This window comes from Carcharodon carcharias, chromosome 9 (assembly GCF_017639515.1).
Source record: "Carcharodon carcharias isolate sCarCar2 chromosome 9, sCarCar2.pri, whole genome shotgun sequence".
Lineage (NCBI taxonomy): Eukaryota > Metazoa > Chordata > Chondrichthyes > Lamniformes > Lamnidae > Carcharodon > Carcharodon carcharias.
Genome location: NC_054475.1, coordinates 32,914,994 through 32,933,982, shown reverse-complemented (window position 1 = coordinate 32,933,982; position 18,989 = coordinate 32,914,994). Strand labels below are relative to the sequence as shown.

The 18,989-nt window shown below is 40.0% G+C and overlaps 1 protein-coding gene across 1 annotated transcript; it reads left to right on the top strand.

Moving 5' to 3' along the window:
- Positions 1-460: 460 nt before the first annotated feature.
- Positions 461-18,554, top strand: timm17a (translocase of inner mitochondrial membrane 17 homolog A (yeast)). Its single transcript, XM_041196338.1, has 6 exons — positions 461-585; positions 2,327-2,426; positions 7,578-7,641; positions 9,266-9,394; positions 12,074-12,184; positions 17,438-18,554. The coding sequence occupies exons 1-6, from the start codon at positions 560-562 to the stop codon at positions 17,506-17,508; spliced, it is 501 nt and encodes a 166-aa protein (XP_041052272.1). The 5' UTR covers positions 461-559; the 3' UTR covers positions 17,509-18,554.
- Positions 18,555-18,989: the final 435 nt, after the last annotated feature.

Genomic DNA, 18,989 nt, shown 5'->3' with positions numbered 1-18,989 from the left:
GACTTAGCCTTAGCGATTTAGAACTATAGATCAAATTTAGATCTGGCTTGTAAGGGTTTTAGCGAGAACGGAAGAAGGCAGCATCCATGTTTCTGTAGGAAGTTCTGTTCATCTATTATTTGCTGTCAGCCTGGGAGTTGGGAGCCTGGCACTAACAAAGAATTAAAAGATCGAAGAGAGCTGGTTGTTGGCTGTATACTTATGAGAGCTAACCTGTAGATAACCCATTAAGGGACAGCATTTATATAGGGACAGAGGGAAACGTTGGCTCATTGGACCAATAGGGAAAGAAAGGGCTGCTTCAAACCTCTGAGTATTTTCCTGCTCCTAAGAATCCTTTGACTTTTAACTTATTTCTGAAGCATATAATTGTCATCTTTTGTTTTTCAAAATCTTGCTTTGACTGAGAAAAATTAAATGAGAGAACTTGCAAATGCCCAGTGGACTCGAAACAAAACGCACTTTCAGGTTGTATCGCTACACTCCTGCACATGCGCCCTAATGACCAATGACGCGGCGCATGCTCCCCGGTGGAGAGGGAGACACGTCATAGAAGAAGATGGAGGAATACGCACGCGAGCCCTGGTAAGCTGGTCTCGGGGGTGGGGGTTGGAAAGAGTCCAGGTCAAGGCTCAGGTTTACAGTTAGGGACTGGGGGGGGTGCCTAGAAAGGCGAGGAGCTGGTGGGAGCAGGGGATCCAGAAGCTTCCATTGTAGACCCCGGGCTTAGCGCCCGTGCTTGTGACCTTCCGGGTGGTACAGCCAGGGCCTGTAAGGGGGGCTGGGGCGATGAAGCTGTAGGGGCGCGAGTCCTCGGCCTTGGGGCTTCCAGTGGGGTCTGGGCCTGGGCCTAGGCCTGGGCCTGGTGATGATCTAAAGGTTATTTCTGGCCTTTAGAGGAAGATGGAGTGGGGAGAGTGTTCTGACCCTGTGGGAAGGGGGTGGATGGTCTGTGGAGGAGCCTGTTTTGCTTGAGGATGGAAGGTCCTTGACGGATTTTTCTATGGTGCTAGGGGGGCTGTTGCTGCTGGGGGATGGGGAGGAGGGGTTGATCAGTAGGAATGCAGGTGTTGCCCAGGTAATTTAGGCCTGCTCAGGTTCCATTATTTTGGTGTGCTGGTGTTGGACTGATTGCTGCGGCTGAACCTGGTCAACTATTGTATGGTTTTATGATAGTCTATGTATGACCTTTGCCTGGCTACAACAGATTTTTTTTTTGCACACCCTAAGTCGCCCTTGGTCTGGAGAGAATTCTGAATTTGAATTGTCAGCGTTTTGGAAGGTTGTGGGTTTGAACCCACTTCAAAATTTGAGCATGTACCCTTGGTTGACACTCTAGTGCCAAGCTGAGGGAGTGTTGCATCCTTAAGAGTTGCTCTCCTTAGTATATGATGTTAAACTGATGTCCCTTTAGCTTATTCCACTGATTCAGATGGATATTTTAAGAGTGCATGGTGATATTGATGGAAGAGTAATGTGTCCTGACCAATATTCCTCTTTCAACCTGTGCTACCAAAATTAGATTAACCAGATATTGATGTTTGTGGGACTTTGCTGTATGCAAAATTACTATGCCATTTGCTCCGTGCGTTTCAGAAGTAATTTATATTTGAGATGTTTCTGAGACAAGCGATTTTATCCTTTGCAAAAGATGTGTCTGAATGATCTGGTGGTGGTGGTGGTGGTGGGGCATCTATTGAAGCTGCTGCCGATTTTTGTTTAAAAGATTTTTTGTGGATTTGATTTCACAGGGCCTTGTTGATTATACAAAATTCATGGAACCTGTTAAAGTGGACGTCCCTAATCCTTAGAGTTTCCAGAACTACTTTAGTAATTGCGCAAATTTACTGAAACTTTTGACGTAAAAATGCAGTTGTTTTTGTCATAATACCTATAAAGTTTTTGATTTGCCATGGCATGAAGTGCAAATGAAGTTGGGTTAGCTATGGCATGAAAAATATCAAGCTGCTCAATGGACTGAGGATATAAAGAACAACAGACTTTGTAATTGTTTTGCCATTTTCCCTGTGGAATAAGTTTCCAAGAAGATTGACTTCATTGATAGTTTACTGTAACATTATGAGTAAACTTTGTGGAGAGCTTTTTTAAAAAAGTACAGTCCATTGTGGTTATTCTAAACTGAACTGAGGATGACTCTGCATGGCTACAATTATAGCAGCCGTGAAATTGGCCATTAGGAGGTAATGGTGAATAGCCATGTCAATCTGTGCTTTTGCCTTTCCTCCTTGGTTGGATGGCTAACATGGGTCAAGTTATAATTTCTAATGTGCAGCATCTGAGTAATGTTTTCATTCTTTTCTTTTAGTCCATGGAGGATAGTTGATGATTGTGGTGGTGCCTTTACAATGGGCGCCATTGGTGGTGGAATTTTTCAGTCTATTAAAGGCTTCAGAAATGCTCCAGTGGTAAGTCATTTCACAGCCCTGATAAAATTTAGATGTGTTGATTTTTGTGACTTAAAAATGTTCAGTTGTTTCGTATAATTCAATGGCCATCATTTGTTTTGCTCCTGCTGGATGACTTGTAATGTCAGGTTGTTAATTTCAATGTGAAATGTATCTTGAGCTGATGAAGGGAACAGTTTCTATAATTCTCTTCACTTTCCCTAGTATCGCTTCATTGCCAGTAGCTGTGTTTACTCCAATATTGACCTTCCACCATCCACCTTCTATAACTTTCAACTCATCCAAAATGCTGATGCCCTAAGCTGAGTCCAGCTTGCCTATCACATAGAACAGGAGTAAGCAGTATAGTTCCTTGAACCTGTTCTGTCATCCAGTTAAGATAGCTGAGCTATACCTCAGTTGTTCCATATGCCTAATCCCCTTATTTGACAATCTATTGTTATAATCAGGTGAGGAAGACTTGAGTGGTTCCCCTCTTTTCCCACTCCTTGTTTGACCACAACAAGTTTTGAAAAGTATGCACTTGCAAATTCAGTGAGTGTTTAACTGTTTGCACACTATGATCGTAAAAGATACACTCAGGCAGATTTTCTTGAGTTTTAACAAGGAAAAGAGGAGAGCTTTTATTGTACTTAACCTAAGTTAAAAATAATAAAATACGCTTTGACTTTCGCTCTCACACAGTTGGAAATTCACACACAAAAAGGTAAGAGCAGGGAAAGAGAGATTAAGCAAGCTAGAGTCAGTGGAGGTTGGTGACTTGGCTGGCTTCAGGCTGAATAAGGTGGTCCTGTTGCTTTCCTCGTTCAGACAATTTAAAAATGTAGACGGATGATTTGTCTGTTCTTCTGGAGATGATAGTGTAGGGTTGAGTTCCTTTGAAGTCTCTGTTTGCAATACCTGGTTAGTTACAATCAGAAAACAGTTTGAAAACTTACATGTTGGAGAGCAAGAGAAAGGAGGGGTCCCTATTCAGGTCATTGTCCTTCAGTGCCCTGGCTGCTTGTCCTGTACTGCAGCGAAGGCAGATGCTTAAACACAGAATGGGCATGTCAGATGACTCTCTCCCAGTGATTCAAACCTGTTTATGACTAGTGTATTCTCATTGTAACTTGATTAGTTCATGTCTGGGACTCCCTTTCTCAGCCAGGGTCGCATTGTCCAACCTGCTGTTCTGATGAAGAGTAATACGGACTCGAAACGTTAACTCTAGTCTTCCTCTCCACAGATGCTGTCAGACCTGCGGAGTTTTTCCAGCTATTCTTGTTTTTGTTTCAGATTTCCAGCATCCGCAGTATTTTGCTTTTGTCCAAGTGATTAGGTTTACTAGCTTGCCTCTACCCAGTTGAGTACCCTAGTTCGCCTCAATCCAGTTGAGTACCCCAGGTGCTTGTTTTGACTCTTTGCTAATGGGGGCAGGATATGTGGTTCTCTTATTCCCCTGAAGCCATTGTCTTTGGGTCTTTGCAGACATGGGGTCTTCATATCAATGGGTTATCATGTGGAAGGTACAGTAATGCAAATTGTATAGCCATCCTTGATTGCGATCTCAAGTCACATTTCAGTTTCTGTTTTAAAAAGTTCAGTTTAGGTTTCCAACCAGTGATTGAAGAATCATGAATGAATATAAAACATGTTTTCATTACGCTACACTATCGAACTCGGTCTTAAAAATTTCAGTTGACTCTAGTTCCACAACCTTTTTGGGGAGAGTATTCCAGATTTCCACTACTCATGGCATGACAAATGTTCCCTTATTTTGCTCCAAAATGGCCTGACTCTAATTTTAAGATTATACATTCTATCTGAATATCCCTAAATAGAGCCACTTGCAATGTTTTCTCTTTCCATTCCTGTACTGTTATCCCAAGGATCTATTCTTGCCTCCTCCCCACTCCTTTTTCTCATTTGCATGCTGCACCTCAGTGCCTTTGTCCAAAGACACATTGGATTCAATATGAATGCTGGTGACAGCTCTACATCGCCATCATCAACTCTCTCAAACCCTTCTCTTTCTCTGATTTGTTAGGCTAATTGGCCTACTGGGTGTGCAGCAATTTCCTTCAACTAAATATTGGGAAGACTGAAGCCATTGTCTTCAATTCCCACTACAAATTCTGTTCCCTAGCTGCTGATCCAATCTTTCTCCCTGATGACAGTCTGAGGCTAAACCAGATTGCTCAAAATCTTGTCATGTTTGGCCCAGAAATGAACTTCCAACCACATATCCATTCCATCGCCATGACCACATACCCCTGTAACATCACCCAACACAACGCGTGTTGCAGCTCATCTGCTGCTGAAACCCTCATCCATGCCTTTGTTACCTCTAGACTATTCCAATACTCCCCTGCCTGGCCTCCTATCTTTCACCCTTCATAAATGAGCTCAGCTCTGCTGCTCATATCCTCACTTGCACCAAGTCCTGTTCACTTACCACCCCTTTGCTTGCTCACCTACATTGTCTCTCCATTAAGTAATGACTCAGTTTTAAAATTCTCATCATTGTTTTGAAATTCTCTATGCCCTCGCCCCTCTCTTTCTGTAACTACCTACAGCCCTCAAATCTCTGTGCATATCCAATTTAGACTTCTTACCAATTCCTATTTTAATTGTTCCACCATGAAGGCTGTGCCTTTAGTTGCCTTGTCCTAAGCTCTGGAATTTTTCCTCGAAATCTCTCCACCTCTCTACTTCTTTGTCCTTTGAGACAGCCTTTAAAACCTACCTCCTTGACCAAGCTTTTGGTTATCTATCCTATAATCTCATTATGTGACTGTGTCAAGTTTGTTTTTCTAACCCTCCTGTAAGGTACCTTTGGATGTTTTTACTAGTAAATGTTGCTACATAAATGTGGGCTGTTGTTGTTACTCTGTATTTATCCTATCAATTCCCTTTCTCTTTTTAAAAACCTCACATCACTCCTTAATGTTCTAAAATTTAAGGTAATACAGACCAAAGTTATGCAAACTCTCCTCATTTTTTTCATTAATGGGATGTGGGCATCACTGGTTAGGTCAGCATTTAAAGACCATCCCTAATTGTCCTTGAGAAGGTGGTGGTGAGCTGCTGCCTAGAACTGCTGTAGTCCATATGGTGTAGGTACACACAGTGCTGTTCGGAAGGGAGTTCCAGGATTTTGACCCAATTCTAATCCTTTAAGCTTTTGTACAATTCTGTTGAATTTGCATTACACCTTTCTTCCCTTTTCTGAGGTTCAGTGCCCAGATCTGAACATCATACTTAGCTGCACTCTGATCAAAGCTCTTGTACAACTAAAGCATCACTTCCTCACTTTTGAATACCAGCTTCCTTGGGATAAAGACCAATATTCCATTACTTGTTCTACCTTAAAGTGATTTTTGTATATAGAGTCCTAAATTTCTTTGCTCCTCCACAGCTCTAGCCATTTAAGACAGTGTTCCTTCCATCATAAGGTCAGAAATGGGGATGTTGATGATAGCACAATGTTCAGCACCATTTGCGATTCCTCAGATACTGAAGCAGTCTATGTTCAAATGCAGCTAGACCTGGGCAATATCCAGGCTTCGGCTTGACAAGTGGCAAATGACATTCGTGCCACACAAGTGCCAGGTAATGACCATCTCCAACAAGAGAGAATCCAACTATCACCTCTTGACATTCAATGGCATTACCATCACTGAATCCCCCACTATCAACATCCTGGGGGTAACAACTGACCAGAAACTGAACTGGACTAGCATATAAAGACTGTGGCCACAAGAGTAGGTCAGAGGCTAGGAATTATGCAGTGAGTAACTCGCCTCCTGACTCCTCAAAGCCTGTCCATCATCTACAAGGTACAAGTCAGGAATGTGACAGAATATTCTCCACTTGCCTGGATGAGTGCAGCTCCAACGACACTCAAGAAGCTTGACGTCATCCAGGACAAAACAGCTGCTTGATTGACACCCCATCGCAAACATTCACTCCCTCCACCACTGATGCACAATGGCAGCAGTGTGTACGATCTACAAGATGCACTGCAGAAACTCATCAAGGTAAAAAGCTGAGGCACCAGTTGTTGCATTCTGGCAATTGGTGACCTTTCCAGTTATCCCTAATCTGCCCTTGACTGCCAATCAATTGCCAATCCATGTCATAATGTGAACCTTATCAACTGTCTTCTGGAAGGTAATTTAAACAACATCCGTAAAAAAATCCCCCATCCACTAGGTGATTGCTCTTCAAAAAAAAATAATCTAGTCAGACATAACCTACTCTTTACAAATTCATACTGTCTGTTTTATTAACTGATATTTGTTCAATTAATAGATTTTAATAACTCGTTTTTTATAAAATGTCAGATCTGCAGGTACTTGGTTTCTCTTTCTTTTTCCTTCTTGAATTTTTGTGTTATAAATCCCTCAATGGTTGCATTTCTCCCTATTTCTGTAATCCTCTCTGGCTCTATCTATCCCTCTATCCCTGAACATGTTGTTCCTTTTTGATTCTGACATAACTTTCTCTTTTGCAGCATTGACAACAATATCTTCAGATGCTGAAGCCCCATCCTCTTGAACTCCCTTCCTACGCTCCTTCCACTGAATTTTCCTCCTTTGAGACCTACCAATTCTTCCTTGGTTCAACATCTGGTTTTTCTCGTGCCTCTGAAAAACCTTGGGACGTGTTTTTTATGTGTTAAAAATGCTATATGTATCGAAGTTGTTATTGTGCGTGTATTTCATCTTCAGTGTATTTTATATTTTGACATATAAAAGTTTTTGCTTTTATATGTCAAAACATCAATTTCATAATCCACTATTTTTATAGAAATAATGAGAATAGTATTTTTGGTATGCAGTGCCAATGTCGGCGGCTGTGAAACAATTGATTCCCTACAGATTGTGTGAATTACGCTTGTAGTCTTCAATTTGGTTTAAGCCTTCCACAAATATGCGTACAAGCACATAAGTGAAGAGTGACCCACATATATATCTATTCTAACTTACTTTGGTATTAGGTGAGTCGCATTGTTATAACACAGTGTCTTTTTTAAGTACCTGTATTATTAGTACAGGTATTGTAATAATACAAGTACTTTTGCATTTCGTATTTGCTTGCATTTCTTTAAGCCTTTTGCACTGCTTTCAGTTGTTATTAACTTACCTTTTTGTTGGTTAAAAACAGGGAATGAGTCACAGACTTCGTGGAAGTCTGACAGCAGTTAAGACCAGAGCTCCACAATTAGGAGGTATGTTAGTTATATTTATACAACAATATAAGTTGCATTTTGTTCCTAAAATTAATGAGATGACTATAAAAGTTTGATTTGAATCATGTTGGTTCTCACAAGACAGAAGTAGTCAATGCATGATGAGCAAATGGCAAACCTGTTTCAATTATAGCTGAATACTGAACTGTATAAACATAGTGTAAAGAAGGCTTTCTTTGCTGGTACACTTCCAGGCTGTTCAGACATGAAACATCCTAGGCAGAGCACACTTGCTTAATTGGAGTAGCATGATGGGCACTGAGACACTTTGAGCGCAGGGAAACAAACTCATCTAAATCCCACAAGTCAAACAATGGTGGCCTAATTTTACAGTCTTTCTAGCAAATGCGCAGTTTCTGATGACATTTTATCTGTAGTGGCAAAGTTTGTTTTTAAAAAATGGATTCTGTAAGGTTTTCTAAAAGTCATTCTGTTAAATTATTTTACCATGTTTTGGGAGTACAGACCACTTAATAAATTATACCAACAGAGCTATCCTTTTTTGGCGTGCTTAATTCACAATACTTTCACCTGTGTTGAGTTTAGGGCCCACTTTAGGTTTTGGGCACATAATCTAGGATGACGCCTTCTGAGGGAGTGCTGTGTTGTCAGAGATGCCACTTTTTGGGTGAGAAGTTAAACAGAGGCATCATTGCATCACCTACCTTTTCAGGTTGACATAAAGAGGAAGAACTTGGAAGAAAAGTAGGGAGATCATCTAGTGTTCTAGCTAACATTCTTCTCACTCAACGCCACTAAAATGGATTGACTATTTTATTCATCCTATTTCCTTAACATTCCTTACATCAGTGCGAAAATTAGAAACTGCATTTGCCTCTGTGGCAACTCACTGTACTTCCAAAATATTTAATTGCTTGTGAAATGTTTTGCAGAGCTCTGCAAAGTGGCCAATCTATTGCCTGCACTGTATGTTTGCCTCTTTTAACAATAAAAGTCAAATTTTGAATGAAACACCTAGAAGGACTATTCTTCTACAAAGTTTTTGTTGCCAACATCTAGAGCTGTCATTATTCTGTGCTATAGGAATACTATATTTATTATTGCTGGTAATCCTTATCATGACCAACTAACGCAACTACTGTTGCTTTTCTAAGCTGACCTGGACGAGACAACTTTAATTATATAATTTACTATTATTTGATTGGAATATTTCAGATATTACTTTTTAGGTACTACTATTGCCTGCCAAGCGTCATGAAAAACTCAGGAGGAAAACGAATACCTGATTGAAAGAAAAAATGACCTCTGTTGAGGCAGTTTCACTGCTTAACAATATAACCAAACTATTAAAATAAATTAGTGTTATAAATTATTGTAATGAATTCCTAGCTCCTATTCCATTGAGACCAGGCAGAAGTATATCGAGGGTTTCATGTGATTATTAATTTTCAAAATATAATGCTTCTATTTCACTATTGGGATGGAACTTCCCGCACTCAGGGGCATAAGTACTCACTGTACATTTTGATTAAGTAACATACTTAAGAATTTTTCAGCTTTCTGCTGCAAAATGTTTATGATAATTTAGACCAGTTTATTTTAGACATCTAACAGTCTCACATTCATTATTTTATGGTTTTAGGAAGCTTTGCTATTTGGGGTGGGCTGTTTTCAATGATTGACTGTGGCTTAGTGAAGGTCAGAGGGAAAGAAGATCCATGGAATTCTATAACCAGTGGAGCCTTAACAGGAGCCATATTAGCTGCACGAAGTAAGTGAAAGTCTGAATTTTTGTAACAGTGAATCAGTGTGATGTCTCAACTTGGCATGCAACAAGGTAATGATAGTGCTAGAAAATAATAGAAATCTTAAGAGGCTTTAGATTCACAGATGTTCCTTCATATTTTGCTAAATAGCTGACTTTTAAATATAAATACCTTGACTTCTCAGAAGTCTGCAATTTTGAATCTTGTTTTTTTTGCTGCCCTGAATTTGGGATACACGTCAGTAGGGCAACTTGAATTTTGCAAATTGCTGTTGTAGTACTCTTTGCACATATTGCTGCATTCTGTCAAAACCATTTACCCCTATCATGACGGTTATAGTAAAAATCGTGAACCTATTTTATGTTAACCAGGATCATTTTACTTAGCTGTGTTTTTATACAAACATTTCAAAGCTATAACAAATCCAAGAAGACAAAACATACTAGCATCCAAAAATATTGTTGCTTATATGCTGCAGGAAGTTTTTGAAGCTGTCACCCTTGTTTTAAAAGAACATTTTACACAATCCAGAATTTGAAATGTGATTGATCTATTGAATCTGCAGACAACTTTTCACATTCAAAATATGTATCTTCCAGAGACATTGTTCATGGAGATACAAAGGTAACACAATCTAATGAATACTATCTTTTGGAAACCTGTTGATTGCAGTCCAAAAGTGTGTGCACACTTCCTATTGTAATGTGGATGTAGGCTGTAAACCCACCCCTTACCTTTCTATTATCCAAATTGGAAACTGGTAAATAAATGTTCCTGTTCTCCACTGTGAATGGGTTTTGAGTGGATTATAGCATTTGACTCTGAAATCTGCCTAATATTGCAAGTGGACCCTCCAATCCCCCCCTCCCCACTCCCCAAAAAAATTGTCATTGATTCCTGGTTTAACAATGCCATAATCTGGCTGCCAATCATCTTTCCAGCATCACTGAATTTTCAGTTATACTAGTTTGGCTTTCAGTTACAGTCGCGTATGATTCCAAAGTGCACAAAGAATTCTCTTAGAATGCTTTTAATTGCACATTAGTGAGATGCAGTTTGGGAGGGATTACATTCTGATCCTTGATTCTGAATTTGTCTTGTAGCACCTTATTTATAGTATGAGTTGGCATCTGAAGTATAGATTTCCATTGTTTTGATCCCTTTAGACAAACATGTAGATTTTAAAATGTTTGAATATGCCTAAAAGCTGTGGAAGCCAAAGTTTCTATTTTACTGCTTTAAAATTAAATTTGTCAGATGTATAAGTTTATACGAATGCTCTAGGAGATGGTCATAATGGGAAGCATTTATTGAAGATGATATTACAACAACATCCATTTATTTTTAACTCCCCTGGAATCTTGATTTCATGTACTCTTCTCGGGGACAAACGACAGGAAACTAATAAAAATGCTGTCTCCTTATGCCCCTTCTTTAATCTTGTTCCATCTGTTTTACAGCAGCAAAATACTGTGATGTTGGAAATATCACATGAAAATGCTGCATTCCCACTAGCCTTTATCCCACTTTGCTTCATCCACCTACCTATCAAAAACCGGCATGGTCAAAGGCTCAATCAGTAATTTAAATTATGCATTCTATAGCCTTACAAATTTCTTTTGTTCTTTGGCCTAAATTTTTAATCTTGTAACCCTATCCCTTGTAGTTGACCCATTTAACCCTGGAAACATTATATTTCTGTTTGCTCTCTTCTATTCCTTCACCATTTTAAACACTTCTATAAAATCATTCTATTCTTTCCATTAGACTTAATTTTACGTGTCTTCCTTTGTAATTATATTTCCTCATAACAGGAAACATCCCAGTGGGTCTAAGTTTTATCCTCCTATACTACCTTGGCATCCTTCCAATGGTTTGGATACAAAAACTGGACATAGGACTCCAACTTAAGTCATCTATGATTTTATATAGGTTCACCATTGAATCTTGATTTTTATATTCTATAGCTCTTGCCATAAAACTATATTCCGTTGGCCTATTATGGCTTTATCCACTTGCGGCTTTAAATGTTTTGAGAATCTGAACCCCCAGATCCCCCTCTTGCCACATCATCCATGAATCTCCAATTTAATTGAAGTTTTTTTTAAAGTCAAAATGTACTACCTCTTACTTGCTGACATTGAAATCCATTTCCCATGTTTTGGTCCATTGAATCATTTGATCATTATTGCCCATGAAGCCTCCTTTGGTCCTCGGATTCATTTGTATGTATTATATTTTAGTATTATCTGCAAATTTGAACACTAGTTCCCTAGCCCTTTATTCAAATCATTGATATATATAATGAACAATAGTAATCCTAGAACAAAATTTTGTAGGACGTGAGTATCTACTTCCAACCATTGAGAAACTACTCGACTTGTACTCTGATTCCTCCCTTCTAATCAGCTTTTCGTCCAATTTACTACTGTTCTAACTTCATACTCCTTAATCGTTTTCCAATAATTTCTATGTGGTACTTTATCAAAGGTTCTCTTAAAGTCCATGTGCATCATATCCACTGCATTTCCCTCAATTACCAAAACAAGAATGCCAGTTTTTTTTCCTTCACTTTAAGAAAGGAAATCCGTTTTAAAACATCAGTATAATCTGCTTTGATATATTCTCACTGTGTTCTAAAGCATTTATTATAATTCATTAACTGTGTGGGCACTTTCATTTAGATGGTCCAATGGCAATGGTGGGATCAGCTGCAATGGGAGGTATACTTCTAGCCTTGATTGAAGGAGCTGGAATAATGTTGACACGATTTGCTTCAACCCAATTCCCAACAGGTAAATTGTGAATACAGATACAGTATTGCCAGCATTGCACATTTACCCGAGAACAAATATATAAAAGTATTATTAATATAATATACATATGTGTATGCTTAAGTGTAACAGCATTTTGTTTTGCCTGGACGGATGGTTAATTTCCAGAGATAAGTACCCTAGTGAGCCCACTAGAAGGGGACCCAGGTTCTTCCCTCAGGCAGTTTTCCATTCCTCTTGCAGGTGATCTGGTTGACATTTGTGCAGCTTCCTCATTTGAGTTATGCCTTGTTATCACTTCATTAAGATTGGGGTGATGAAAAAGTTTCTTTGTACACAAATTTCAATATTATTGCAAATGTAATAACAGATGTTTGCTTTCTGAAGTATAAAAGAACTTGGAAACAAACTTTTTGTACACAAATGCACAAGAGTACATTTTTAAAAATAAGTTAATGTTAGTTTATATCTAATAACCCTGTATTATATGGCATTTTCTATATAGGTTTGTTAGAATAATTGTAGCCGAAATTTTCAATAGGTTTTATACTATCTAGAAAACAAAAATAATTATGTAGTTAGTATTTTTAATGGAATCACTTTGGTTGGACTTCTGTAAATTTTCACTTTTTCTGTTATATTTCTACTGACAAAAGAATTAACTAAAATTAAACAGCTGTAGGTCAGGGATGTCCAAACTTTTACAGCTGGTGTTCAGAAATACGTGCGACAGATTGCACCACATACGATCTATAAACAAAAATTGAGAAGCGCTCTTCCCCACCACCAGAACCCTCGAACACATGGAACTGGAGTTTTTGCTAGGCTGTGCTTTTTTTTTAGCGCAAGTTGCCTGAAATCCATCAAACAAGCACAAAAGAGCAAGGAATTTCGGGCACCAAAAATGTCCAATGCAAATCAGGTTTCCATGATGTGTCACATTAGCTCAAAGTACTTAATGTTAGAAGCCAGTCCCCAGTCCCGCCACAAAACTGTCCTACCCCCAGATCAAATTAATCACCACTGTGAATTTTTGCTAACTGCATCAGTTACGGGCTTTCAAAGAGGCTTTTGAAGTTTGTTATTAGTTGGAAGAACACTAATAGACATGCTTTGAAAGCTTGTAATATAAATTTTAACATGCTGAGAAACTGGCTGTGGTACATCAATGTTACCAGTAATTGGTCCTGAAGTTTTAAGTCTGTTTCCACTAAAGTTTGGGCTATTCACAAGTGGTGATCTTGACACAGATTAAAAACGCTATTTTTGTGCTAAGCTCGTTTCTAGCTGTATAAATAAAACTGCACCAGATTACTACTCCTAAATTTATCAAGGAATATTTTTTAAAGCAATTTTTAAAAATAACTAAGTTCTAAAACACTATTCAGTTGTGCAGGTTCATTGAAGTTTTTCCAATCAACACTATGTTAATGAAATAAAAACAGGAAATGCTGGAAAAACTCAGCAGGTCTGATAGCATCTGTGGAGAGAGGAACAGAGTTAACATTTCGAGTCTGTATGATCCTTCTTCAGAGCTAAAGAGAAGTAGAAATGTGATGAAATTTATACTGTTTAAGGTGGGTGGAGCAGGTGAAGCTCGATAGAAGGCCAGCGATAGATGTGGGCTAAGGGAAAGATTGACAAAGATGTCATGGACAAAAAGACAAAGTGAGTATTAATGGTAGTGGGAAGGGTGCTGATAGTGGCATAAAGGTAAAGCAGAATGTGTGAATAGCAGAACAAGAGTCAGCACTCTGAAAGAACAACATGGAACAAGTAACAAATGGCCCTTTTGGGGGTGGGGTTGGGGAAAAAGGTTGGAAAAAGGGGATAAACCAATGAATGAAAATACATTCTAAAAAGGGGTGTTGAAAAGGGGGTGAAGATAGAGGAGAGAGTTCACAGTCTGAAGCTGTTGAACTCACTGTTAAGCCCGGAAGGCTGTAAAGTGCCTAATTGGAAAATGAAGTGCTCTTCCTCCAGTTTGCGTTGGGTTTACATGGAACATTGCAACAGAGCAAGGACAGACATGTGGGCATGAGAGCAGGATGATATGTTGAAATGGCAAGCAACAGGAATGTCTGAGTTATGCTTTCGGATTGAGCAAAGGTGTTCCGCAGAGCAATCACCCAACGTGCGTTTGGTCTCCCCAGTGTGCAGGAGACCACATTGGAAGCAGCGAATGCAGTAGACCAAATTGACGGAGGTGCAAGTGAAGTGCTGCTTCACCTGTAAGGAGTCTTTGGGTCCTTGGATGGTGAGGAGGTAAAGGGGCAGGTGTTGCACCTTCCATGATTGCATGGGAAGGTGCTGTGGAAAGGGGATGAGGTGTTGGGAATGATGGAGGAGTGGACCAGGGTGTCTTGAGGGAATGGACCCCAAGGAATGCTGACAGGGGTTGAGGCAAGATGTGTTCGGTGGTGGCTTCATGCTGAGGTTGGTGGAAAAGGTGGAGGATGATCCTTTGAATGCAGAGGCTGGTGGGGTGAAAAGTGAAGACAAGAGGGTCCTATCATGGTTCTGGGAGGAGGGGCAGGTGTGAGGGCAGAGGTGCGGGAGATGGGTTGGACACTGTTGAGGGCCGGGTCAACCACAGTTTGTTGGTGGGGGGGGGGACACCTTGGTTAAGGAATAAGGAAGAGATGTCAGAAGCGCCCTTTTGGAAAGTGGCATCATTGGAACAGATGCGATGGAGGCGAAGGAACTGAGAGAATGGGATGGAATCCCTACAGGATATGAGGAGCTGTAGTCGAGGTAGCTGTGGGAGTCGGTGGGTTTGTAATGAATATTGGACAGACTATCACCAGAAATGGAGACAGAGAGGTCAAGGAAGTGAAGAGAAGTGTTGGATTGGGCCATGTGAAGGTGATAGAGGGGTGAAAATTAGAAACAAAATTGATAGATTTTTCCAGGTCCAGATGAGAGCATGAAGCAGCACCGAAACAATTGTTGATGTATCGAAGAAAGAGTTGTGGGAGGGGGCCTGAGTAGGACTGGAATGTTCCACATAGCCCACAAAGAGACAGGCATAATTGGGTACCCATTACTACACTTTTTATTTGGAGGAAATGAGACAAATTTAAGGAGAAATTGTTCAGTGAGAGGACAGGTTCAGACGGAGGAGAGTGGTGGTGGTGGATGGGGGTTGTTCTGGCTTCTGTTCAGGGAAGAAGCGGAGAGCCCTCAGACCATCCTGGTGGGGGATGGAGGTGTAGAAGGATTGGACATCTGTGATGAAGTGGAGGCGGTTAGGGCCAGAAAACTGGAACTTGTTGATATGACGTAGGACATCAGAGGAACCGTGGATGTAGGTGGGAAGAGACTGGACAAGGGGATAGAGAACGGAGTCAAGATAGGAAGAAATGAGTTCCGTGGGGCAGGAACAAGCTGACATGATGGGTCTACCGGGACAGTCCTGTTTGTGGATTTTGGGAAGGAGGTAGAAGCGGGTATTCGGGTTTGGGAGACTGAGGTTGGAAGCTGTGGAGGGAAGACCTCCAGAGGAGATGAGGTCAGTGACGGTCCTGGAAACAATGGCTTGATGTTTGGTGGTGGTGTCATGGTCCAGGGAAGAAGTGTCTGAGAGTTGGCGCTCAGCCTCTGCGAGATAGAGGTCAGTACGCCAGACAACAACAGCTCCACCCTTGTCGGCAGGTTTGATAACAAAGTCAGGGTTGGACCTAAGAGAACAGAGTGCAGCAAGTTCAGAAGGAGAAAGTTTGGAGTGGGTGAGAGGAGCAGAGAAATTGAGACAGCTGATGTCACGCCAACAGTTCTCAATGAAAAGATCAAGAGCAGGCCAGAGGGAGGGGTCCATGTGGAGGGTGAATACTGGAGGTGGGTGAAAGGATCCATTGAACTGGGGGAAGGACTCCTGCCCAAAGAAGTGAGCATGGGGATGAAGACGGTGGAAGAGGAGTTCAGCATCGTACCGAGCCCAAAATTCATTGTGGTGAAGGCGTAAGGGTATGAAACTGAGTCCTTTGCTGAGTACAGAATGTTCAGAATCAGAGAGGGAAAGGTCAGAGTGTGTGGTGAATACATGGCAAGAAGTGGGGTTAGAAGAAGGGATTGGGTCGGAGGGATGGGAAGGAGGACCTGGATGGGCATTGGTATCAATAAGTTGTTGGAGCTTGCGTTCCTTAACACTGGTGGTAGACTGTCCACCAATATTCATTACAAGCCCACCGACTCCCATAGCTTCCTCGACTACAGCTCCTCACACCCTACTTCCTGTAAGGACTCCATCCCATTCTTTCAGTTCCTTCGCCTCCATCACATCTGTTCCGATGATGCCACTTTCCGAAAGAGCACTTCTGACGTGTCTTCCTTCTTCTTTAACCGAGGTTTCCCACTCAGTGGTTGACAGGGCCCTCAATTGTGTCTGACCCATCTCCCGTGCCTTTGCCCTCACACTCCCTCCCCCATACCCAGAATCATGATAGGGTCCCCCTTGTCCTCCCTTTTCACCCCACCAGCCTCCACATTTCATCATATTTCTACTTCTCTTTAGCTCTGAAGAAGGATCATTTAGACTCAAAATGTTAGCATCTGTGGAGAGAGAAACAGAGTTGTCAGGCCTCTGTGTTTTTCCAGCATTTTCTGTTTTTATTTCAGATTTCTAGCACCCGCAGTATTTTGCTTTTATCAATACGTTAATGAAGTTGAGCGGAAACTTGAGGGAAAAAAAACCCTACTTCTGAAAACAAGTGCAATTTGAGCCCAGATCACCAATTACACCCAAAGCAGAAACTATTGGTCAGAAATTTCCACCATGGTTCTTTAAACTGCCCTAGTCAAGTAAAAATGAACAATTCCTGATTGATCCAGGCCAGGAAAGATTAGATGCTAACAAAAATAGAAATAAAAGATCAAAAGAATTACACAGAGCTTTGTGGGCCAGATTTAGATGATTCATTATGTGAAAATTAACCACTATATTAAAAAGTGAAGAATAAAATAACAACCCCAATTATTGTATGTTAATTTTTAAATGTAAAACTGGTTGCTACGTAAAAAGTGATTTGGAAAGACTGACAGGAGCTCTATAAGGCACCATGTGCAATAAAGTTTGGTAATGCGCTAATTCTCAAAATTCTAAAGTTAAAAACAACTGCAAGAAAGTGACCTACTTTCAGTGGCATTGGAACATATTAAAAGTGTAAAGAATTAATTTGGGAGAATTGAACTAAAACCAGTTATCAGATTGTCGTGCAATTGCAGGAGAATATATGAAAGTATTTTTTAAACTTAAGTATATTTTTCCCCTTATAGGTCCACAGTTTGCAGATGACCCAACTCAACTACAAACTCCATCATTTGGTGAATATAGACAATATCAGTGACAAATCAATTGCAATACCTCTAACTTTATGGATGCTGAAGGACTAATAGTGTTATTAAGGGAACAAAAAAGTCACTCCAGACATCCTGTGAAGAGCACACTGTCATCTATGTAGTCGTACGTAACCATTTTTTTAAGGTGGCTGGTGTGAATTATTGCAGGGCTGGTGCAGTTAGAAAAGGCCATTGTAGGAAATTTAATGTATAAAACAACTTTCTGCTAGTGGCCTTGGAATATATGTATATATGGTTTCTACCATATTTTACCTTGATATGAAGGCCCTTGTATCAGAACTGTTATTAAATCCAAGATTATTTTGTGCCTGAGTTTTATAGAGTTCTCTGGTGAATATATTTGTAAACTGTATGGTAAAATAATCTATTGACATTGTGTCCCTTTTAGCATTTCAAATCCAACAAAATAAATCACAGCGTCCAGCCTCCTCTTTAGAAGGACATTTTTCAGACATTGATTTTAACTAGTAAAGGCACAAAACATTATTGTGAGAGAAGTTGTTGTTTCATCTCATTACATTAAAAAATTACAGCCAAATTGTCATCTTGGTAGGAATTTTAAGGGTTTAGTTTATTTATTACTTTGGGTGCCAGATTTACGAATACACTTGCTGTGAGCTGAATGTGTTTTGCTAAGACTCCAGGCATCCTAATTGGAAATTAAAGTGGTTAATATAAATTGTGATAACTATTTGAGCTACTTTATTTATGGTTGAATTTGAGCAGGGGAGAAACTACTCCTTTATGTTAACAAGTAAAGGATAGGAATTGAGACACCAATATTTGTAAGAAAACCCTTATTTCGACCTAGAATGATTGGGTTTTCAAATCTAATGTTTACTTATAAATGTCGCTTTGGTGCTCTCCTTCAACATCTTGTGTTGAATTGTGCATGAAGCAACTTGTCACTTGATTGTACCTAACCAAGTTTCCATTAGGAGTTACAGTGGCAGCAGTGAAGAATACCAGTATGTGATGAGAAGATCTTGTGTTTTGTCACTCATTGAATAATAAATGTTCTATCAGACTGAAAGTGTATATCTGCAATAAATATTTGTCATAGTATGGAACTATTGGTTCAGTTTTCCCCTAACACCTCATTCCTAGAATTTATTATGGCCGGGATAATCCAGCCAACAGCTGATTTGCAATCAGCTGCAAGGAGATGCAATTGAAGTGTTCCTGTGCAATCTCTCTTTTAGCCTCCAATACTGTGAGTACTCATCTCTGCTGAATCAAAATTAATTCAGTTGGGTTATTTGAAAATAAATTAACTATTTACAGGAGAACCTGACAGCTGATAGAAGTCTGACCTCAACTATCCCATTTCATAACGAAGCCTAAAATGCAAAGAAACTGTAAATGGTTTCAAGTCATGTTCTTTCCTAAAAGTCCCCTTGTGTTTGGACATTGGAACGCTGGTGAGAGATGTATCTTAGGCAGTCCCTCGGGACCGAGGATGACTTTC